This window comes from Xenopus laevis, chromosome 7L (genome assembly GCF_017654675.1).
Source record: "Xenopus laevis strain J_2021 chromosome 7L, Xenopus_laevis_v10.1, whole genome shotgun sequence".
In the NCBI taxonomy this organism is placed as follows: domain Eukaryota; kingdom Metazoa; phylum Chordata; class Amphibia; order Anura; family Pipidae; genus Xenopus; species Xenopus laevis.
Genome location: NC_054383.1, coordinates 35,771,587 through 35,780,683, shown reverse-complemented (window position 1 = coordinate 35,780,683; position 9,097 = coordinate 35,771,587). Strand labels below are relative to the sequence as shown.

The following is a 9,097-nucleotide window of genomic DNA, read 5'->3' as shown; positions in this document are numbered from 1 at the left end:
GCTTTACAACACTTTCATTGTTTCCTTTAAATAAACCCAATAGGATTGTTTTGCCTCCAATAAGGGTTAATTATATCTTAGTTGGGATCAAATACAAGGTACTGTTTATTTAAATTGGAATTATTTTATCAATGCAGAACTTTCTGGATAATGGGTTACCAGATAAACGATCCTATACCTGTATAAAATGATTTCTTGTAAGTTCACAGTCTACACTTTTTTATTTAATATGTATGACTGCTTCTCTTAACTAAAGAAATAACCAAGATTTAAAATCTTTTCTACCATTTTTTTAATATAAAGACATACAAAAAAATATACAAAACATAAAGAAGAATGCCCTGCTGGAAAGCTTTTCGTTTACAGTCAGAGATGCTGCTTCTGATTTTTTTTGCACTGATTGTTGGAACTATATATTCCAGAAAATAACATCTGAAGATCTGCTTACATATATTTGCCTATGTGCACATACACATCATCACTTGTGTATAACAATAGATAGTCTCAATGCAGTACTGGATCTGTGCTAGAAAATAATAAAGACAAGCTAAAGGAGAGTGCATGTAATAGTCTAATTTATATATATTTGTATTTTGTAATGTATAAAAGTTAGTTACAGGTGACTGCGATTTATTAAAATTATAAACTGGAGAGCTGCTGAATAAAAAGCTAAATAAAAAATAAAAACCAACGGCAAATTGTCTCAACATACCAATCTCAAAATTTAAAAGGTAAACAACCCCTTTAATTGTTTCAAGAAGGTTGGCCCTACTCAGGTGCGTTTCAGGCATCAACGCCGCCTGAGGTGGCGTTCGCAATGCGGCCCCCAAGCTTACCTTAAGATCTCTGATGGGAGGTGCGGTGAGGGGCACATTGCTAGCGCAGAGTGCGAAATATCGTTCTCTGTGATAGAAAAGCCGAATTTCTGGTTTAATAACCGGAAATTCGGCTCTTAAAAGTTACCAGGAGCGGCTTTTTGCAGGGGAGCTGCCGTCTGAGGCAAGGTATTCACCTTGCCTCGTGGCAGAAAGCCCCTGGCCCTACTACCCTGCTTACTGCAACTGAAGAATTGATACTGTGAACTATATACCTGTAAATATGCCACAGCAATTAAGGAGTTTAATGCCAGTTCAGCTCGTTGTGGGAGAGAAAGTCAATGGAAAAATAGTACAATCCAGTGATGGCAGCCACGGAACTAATCCCCTGCATAAAATAAATATATAATTATACATCAGTTACATTTGTATGCTTTTTACACATTGCTAAATCCATGGCTAAAAGCTTAGATACAAGATGCTAAACATCATATACAAAAGAAGAAAATACAATTCAAAAAGCATGACAAACAATTTAACCTGTATTTGCAACTTTTTATCACAGTTTAATCATATATTAAAAATATATTAAACCCTGGACATCTGCAGAATTAACTGCCCAGATTATTATTTATATTATTATTATTTATTACTTTTAGGTGTTGTGTTATCTAGTACGTCACATTCCCAAAACCTACAGCATTCTATAGCCAAGGTATCTATGCCCTTCTCATTACTACTGCTGCATGTTTAGCATTATAGATTGCCATGTACCAAATTAATCAACGAGGATACCTTTGAAAATGTTGGGCCAAAACACACTAGAAGATCACTAGTAGACAGTTGGTGCCTGCATGTAAAACTGACTTACAAGGATTCTGTGATTAAATTGAACAGTTGTAGCATATTCAAAAAAGTTTGAAAAGCTGGAGAGAATGTAAGTAGGTCGTCTGGGATCCATCGATCTCCGATCTTGGGAAAAGAATTGCAGACAAGACCAGCATCGAGTCCAGCCACAAAGGCACCTATGGATAAAGAATGTGGAAATAAATGTCAGTCCAGTTCTCCCATTTACTGAAGAAGAGAAAATGTGTTCACGCAATTAATAAGCACAGTATGACAACTTTTTCCAGTTACATCAGCCTTCTCTCAGCCTCCTCTTCTCCCAATTGCCCAATTGTGATAGGCTGCAGTGACAGCTTACTTGAATAAAGGTAAGAAAATGTATATCCAAATAACCACAGAAATGGCTAAGCCTACAGTGCATTAGAGGGTCAATAGCAAGATAACTCATGCTGAATCCCACCTACTCCACTCTATCAACATAAACATATGATACATCTCTGTACACTCAGGGGGTTATTGACTAAAACCCACATTTTTCTCATATTTTTAATAAAATAACCAGAATTAATCGCATTGCAGAAAAACTCAATAAAATGGAGCGAAAACCATAATCAATTTTCCTGAATTATACGATTTTTTTCGAGTTTATGCCCAGTCATAAGTTCAATTCCTCCAAAGAATACTTGTGCCGCACCGCCCACCCCCTCCCTGTGCACCTTGTACTCCATTGCTGAGGTGATTGGGAGGGGAGGTCAGAGGGGAGCAGTTATTGGTCCACTGGCCAAGTCTGACACTGTGTACTAGTGATGTGCGGGTTCAGATTTTTAGGACCCGCACTTGACCCTAACCTACCCTCATCCAACCCACACCCGGCTCCTCCATTTAAAGACCCATGCCTGCCTTGCAGTGACATCAAGAAGGAGGTGGGTCAGGCACAAATCTATGAATGGAGGAGCCAGAAACTGGCATCTAGGTCACAGGCGGGGAGAGAGGATGGAACCGCTCAACCTGAACCTACTCCCGACCTGAAGATTTAATGCAGCAGCCTCTCCAAACCCTTCTGACCCGTGGGTTTCGGGCTGGCCCCTACAAAACTATTATGTACACTATTTTCTTGTCATGTAAATTAGACAATTTTCTGTGGGGTTGCATTATTAAAAACAGATGACTAAACTAAGAGGATTTATTGTGCTATGCTGGAAAACTCTGCATCAGAATGAACTCCAAGGTCTGGGGATCACTATGAAGACAAGAAGAGTTGGCCTGATGTCATGAATAGACCAGATCAATAGCATGAGATCATCATTACAGCATCTATATTGAAATAACCTCTTTAAAGGACAAGAAACATAAATTTTTTTAATTAAAAAATTCATTAGTGTAGAATGGAAAAAAACCACAAAGAAACAGAAACAATCTAACACACGGGTTGACAAGGTTAACCATGTCTAGTATCCCTTTAACCTTTTATATATATTTTTTTTTATTTGTCTTGCACTGTAAAAAAAATGGTGCCGTGTTTCTGTTAACTATACATGGTGTAACTAAATTACTGTTTGTAACTAAATAATGTTTGTGATTTAAATGATGAAATAATAAATTAATTTACCTTATGTCTGGGAAGCAGAAGAGATAAGCCAGTCCAAAGACTTGCACAGTAGAGAACAACTGCAGAACCCAAATGTGCAGTCAGGCGGTACTGACTAACACGAGGAGTATTGTAGGATTCGGGTTTCTCTTCTAATCCACTTTTAACCATGTACCAACCCAGGAGCCCCTAAGTAAAAAAAACAGATAAAAAAAACCTTTATCTTGTTCAGAAATACACTTTGCTGATAACACCTATATATCATTATACAGCAATTCTGTATTTCACCTAATTAAGTGTTTACACAAAGGCCAAGGACACCCTCCACCCTGACCTGTCCATAGATAACTTGCAGGAAATCTTTGTGATCCAAAATGGAGCACAGAAACCTGTATTCTCAGCAGCAGTGATTTCATTAGTGCTCTTATGCTTCCTTAAATGACCCCTTAAATGACATGGCACTAAATACATTTTGGGTCAGCGTGTGCTGTATCTATAAACAATTACTTTGGATAAGAAGCCAGAAGATTAAATGAGTAGATGATTTATCCTGACACATCTAACTGTGCTACCACTTTGCCCACTTGTGCTGCCGTGTGAATATCCAGAAAGTACAGCACCAACATGTCCCCTGCACAGATGTGACAACTTATGATGAGTCATATTTTTCTGCAGTGCATGTGTGATGTTTTTTTCAAAACACAAACACAAAACAGATGCACAGGTAACAATATATTTTCATATTAAGGAGACTGTTTTTTCAACATAAATGAGTATTTTGAAGTTATTTTATTTCAAACCTGTTGCGGTATAAGGCACACTTTGCTACTGTTCTGTTGTGGGCCTATGAAAATCAATCCTTATGAATGTATCAGCTGTAACACACACATATATATTTATTATAGTGTTCACAGACTTCCCACCTTTGCATCTCTCTCAGAAAACCTCGCTATCTGCCTTTGGTTTTCTTCCATATCTGCAACCACTTGGCCCAAGTCCATTGCTGTTTTTTCAGTATAGGAGTAAAGGAATGATTATCTTAAAAATAAACTTTAAATCCATGTTACTGAAACAAAATAAGTAAAAAAAGTGATTTACTGGAATACAGTGTCTGTACTGTACAATGTATTTAATATACATAGTAACTCAGAATCAGCAGGGCTCATTGATGCAGATCACTGCCAGCCCCCAGGCAGGGGGGGGGGATTTTTAGGGAGTCCTTTAGATTCTTTAGAAGGGGCACAGAGGTTGGTCAGTGAACATCCTGCACCCAGGCCTGCTGATTGCCAGTAACACTATTGTGGGCACTTCAAGGGTTCACTAATATAATAAGGCATAATGCAGAGTAGTAGGTGTTGGTCATGTGCTCTTTGAGGGCTTATGGGTCAACCCCAGACACCCATGTGGGGGGGGGGCTGGCAAGAAACAGCAGGGACCAGCGATTCCCACACTGTTCCCGGGAGCCAGACCAACATCTTTGTCTAACGTACAGCAGGACACACACAATACAGGGAGCTGCAGAATATAAAATAACACTGGGTATGTTGGATACTTCAATGCAGTGGAGCTTCCCCACTACATGTCTGCAATGGTTCTATCCCCTTTGTAACGTGTGTAACAGACCCTGTACTGTATGCAAGTCATATGTGTACAATAGAGAGCAACAGCCCCCAGCCAATGCTATAAGTCAGTGGTACGTAGGAGAGCACAGACATGTAACTTCCCTACCTGCCTCCTTACAACTCCCATCAAGTCCTCTGATCACTTCTCACAGAAAACACTTCCTGCATTGCGCATGTGACCTGTGAGCCATGTGACCTGTGAGCCATGTGACCAGCAGCATGTGACACAGGGCAGAAAAGAGGAAGAGAGGAATCTGTGCTGAAAAATGGCCGGCTCTGTACAAAGTGACCCCAAAGACTTGCGTCCCAGAAGAAATTCCATTTCTATGTTGCTATTTGATTTGTTAATTCTAGACACTGTGTTCCATGTGCATAAAACATTATTCTCCCCATATATATGATGCAGAGCCAAGTGTAATAATAAATCAGTATTTAATATGTATAAGTATATTATATGTAACTAGATGGTGTCGTTTCTGAAGAAACCACAAGATGTTGGCTTTGAAACGCAAGAAGTGTTGGGGCCAGTCGCCCCTGGTGCATAGAGAGTACACAGATCAAATTGTACCATTAAAATCAATCAAAAAACCTGATTGGCTGTTTTTGGCTCCACCCACTTTTAAAATTTGAATCCCAGTCCCCCTGTGACCGACTGTGCCAAGTTTGATGTCCCTGCCATTAACTGTGAAAGAATGGCAGCAACTTATATATTGACATTGATTAGCAATAGGTAACATTTGATTGGCTGTTTTAAGCTCCACCCAGTTCTGAATGTTAACCTCAGTCACCCAGTCATGGCCTGTACCAAGTTTGGGGCCTCTGGCTTTAAAACTGTGAGAATGGTAGTATTTGAAACTTTTACATTGAAGTCAATAGGTAAAATCTGTTTGGCTGTTATTGGCTCCGCCCACTTTGCCTAAATTTTGACCACAGTCACCCAGTGAGTAATTGTGCTGAGTTTGGGACACTTGGCATGGACAACGTAATAATAGCAGCAATTTGGCGTTTTTCATTAAGGTCAATGGCTGAAATCCGATTGGCTGTTGTTGCCCCGCCCCTTTTTTCGTAATTCTGAACCAGAGTCACCAAGTGACTAACACTTTAAGTTTTCGGAATCATTACATTTAACATGTAAAAATGGCAGCAGTTTTATGTTTTTCTATTGAAAATCAATGAATGATATTTGATTGGTTGTTGGTGGCTCCACCCACTTTTCCTAACTTCAAAGTGCAAACACCCAGTGACCACATTTGTGATATTCGAGGTCCATGACATCAATAACGTGCAAATGGCAGCATTTTTAATTTTTCACATTTAAATCAATCAAAGAAATCTGATTGGTTGTTTTTGGTTCTGCCCACTTTTCAGAATTTTGATCCCGGTCCTCCAGTGACCAACTGTGCCAAGTTTGAGGACCCCAGGGGTGCTTCACCAAAGAGGCTAGTTGAGGCTGTCGCCTCAGGCGGCAGGGCCCCACTAGGTACCAGGGGCAGCAAAAATGCTGCTCCTGGTACTTTAAGAGCGAATTTCCGGGGGAGGGGGGCAGCAGCAACTGCTGCTGCCTCAGGCGGCGGAGGGGCCAGGATCACCCCTGGAGGACCCTCCCATTAAAGGACAAGGAAACCGTAAAAATGAATAGGATTAAAAAATTTTATATAGTGAACCTATTGCACCAGCCTAAAGTTTCAGCTTGTCAATAGCAGCAATGATCCAGGACTTCAAAACTTGTCACAGGGGGTCACCATCTTGGAAAGTGTCTGTGACACTCACATGCTCAGTGGGCTCTGAGCAGCTGTTGAGAAGCTAAGCTTAGTTGTCGTCACAAATTATCAAGCAGAAAATGAGGTTGGCCTGTCATACCAGCTGATGCTACAGGTTTGCTGATTCTTAAATTCTGATGCTAGTTGCACTGGTTTATGTGCTGCCATGTAGTATTTATCCATATTGATCAGCCGTATATTGTGACATTTATATTCCATGTGAGCTGTATATTTTGAGTCAGCCCCTGTGAAAGACTGTGAAAGAATGGCAGCAATTTATATATTGACATTGATTAGCAATAGGTAACATTTGATTGGCTGTTTTAAGCTCCACCCAGTTTTCTGAATTTTAACTTCAGCCACCATGTCATGGTCTGTGCCAGGTTTTGGACCTCTGGCTTTAAAAACTGTGAGAGCGGCAGTATTTGAAAGTTTTACATTGAAGCCAATATGTGAAATCTGATTGTTTTTGGATCCATCCACTTTTCCTAAATTTTGACCGCAGTCACCCCAGCGAGCAACTGTGTTAAGTTTCGGACACTTGGAATTAAATATAATTAAAATGCTATTAAATAATAGCAGCAATTTATCTTTTTTTTTTTTTCTTCATTAAATGACAACTGTAGTGAGAGGTATACGGAGGCTGCCATATTTATTTTCTTTTAATCAATACCAGTTAACTGGCAGCCCTGCTGATCTATTTGACTGCAGTAGTGTATGAATATGAGTATGAGTTAATCTTGTCAGATCAGTTACCCATATACCCCTCACTATAGTTGTCCTTTAAGGTAAATGGTGGAAAACCTGATATTTCCCCACCCAATTGTTTACATTTGAATTCCAGTCAACTAGTGACCAAATGTACTAAATTTGAACACTTCTGCCATTAAACAGTGTAGAAATGGCAGCAATTTAAATATTCCTATTGAATAACGATCATGTATATCACTTTTAAACCTGCCTTAATGTGTCCATTAATGATACTGAAGGGGACAACGAACCGACTGCTACTGGAACCTTTGGATTTCGTCTGACCAACAATGCCTAGTATTCCGGATCCGGGGAACTTGCACAAAGAAACACCAACGAGTGGATCAGAATAACAAGTTCCGTTTATTGAAGGTCAAACATAGGCTTATATAGGTTATAAGTAAAGACGTCCCAATATAGTGACGTATCAGAATAGTTATTAGCATAGTATATGTCTGTAATAGGTATATCCTTCAGGATGGACAAGATAGAAAAGAGACAAATATGTGCATGCACGTTAGCTAAGATATTTTGTCTGAGGCAAGCTGATAATATTGTTTATAGTACATGATGATACTTATGCAAGGTTGTCTAAGAAGAGACAGTACAGACAGTGTGTTTGTGATATGCAGCAACAGTGTTAGTATGATGATGAATAAGTGAATGACACAGAGAAACAGGGAGTTGATAATTAGCAATAAGTAAAATTAACCTAAACTATAAACTCACCTAAATACAAATAACCGTATTGAGACTACTATGCTCTGAAGAGGGGCTAGGCCTGTCTTCAAAACCAAGAACTCATTCTTGACCAGCAGAATTAACACAACTACATGCTGGAGAGTTCCTAATCCATCCCAATCTTGTTATTTGCCTAACTATACAAACTACTTCAGTTTAAAATAATTAACATGAAGTATTACATATCTAATTCAACCAACACCCAAAAGATTCCATGCCATGTATTTTAAAATATTGCGTTTAGTAAACATAAGTCTCTTTATCCATGTTCCAGTGCCGTTTAGAAAAGATGGTTTGAATAAAGGCATCTGCAAAGGTATTGTTCCAATTATAGTTCTTAGAAGTGATGAACTTAGTATACTTGCATCTCCATGATATAGTCATGTTCTTGTAGAGACTGGTGTCATCAAACTTTTTCTATATAGTGCTTTGGAAAGAGACATGGAAAAGACATCCGTAATTAAAGGGAACTGTGAAATAAGAATGGTTCCCATCTATCACCGATTTTGAATTATCAATAAAGAGTGTTCATTTGAAATCATCATCATCATAAACATGTAGCAAGAAAAACGATTGCCAAAATCTTCCACATGCTCAGTTGTTCTATTGAAGTAAACAAATTATAATGTTAGAAACTACTTTTATAAAGAATTTCAGAGTCAGGATCTTAAATCCTGATACGGTAGATATGTTTAGCCTTAGGTTTTGTACTTTGAGAAATTATAAACACTGTAAGTTTATAAAGGGCATACAATTATAGCAATATAATGAAAACCATGAACAAGAAAACACTATCTTGCTTAAGTAAAACTAAATATATTACTAGACTGGAAACCTTTAAAAGGGTTCCACCCCTTATGCCTAATTGCCCTTGCTTCATATTGTAACTCTTTAATCTTATTTACAATTCCACAAAAAAATATTAAACTTTACTATGGTAAACAATTCTCTTAAAAAGATTGTAGTGTGATTAAA

General features: G+C 38.6%; 1 protein-coding gene across 3 annotated transcripts; it reads right to left on the bottom strand.

Annotated features, from left to right (window-relative positions):
* Positions 1 to 275: 275 nt before the first annotated feature.
* Positions 276 to 5,070, bottom strand: LOC121395374 (cytochrome c oxidase assembly protein COX15 homolog). Of its 3 annotated transcripts, none has more exons than XR_005962431.1 (4): positions 4,173 to 5,070; positions 3,271 to 3,438; positions 1,687 to 1,840; positions 276 to 1,203 (listed from the first exon to the last, which is right to left on the bottom strand). XR_005962431.1 is itself a non-coding variant. In XM_041568772.1 (4 exons), the coding sequence occupies exons 2-4, from the start codon at positions 4,248 to 4,250 to the stop codon at positions 1,724 to 1,726; spliced, it is 363 nt and encodes a 120-aa protein (XP_041424706.1). In that variant the 5' UTR covers positions 4,251 to 4,252; positions 4,978 to 5,039; the 3' UTR covers positions 276 to 1,723. The 3 variants fall into 3 exon arrangements, 1 of the variants encoding a protein (XP_041424706.1); XM_041568772.1 differs by having other exon boundaries at positions 276 to 1,840; positions 4,173 to 4,252; positions 4,978 to 5,039; XR_005962432.1 differs by having other exon boundaries at positions 276 to 1,840; positions 4,978 to 5,068.
* Between the last annotated feature and the right edge of the window lie 4,027 nt (positions 5,071 to 9,097).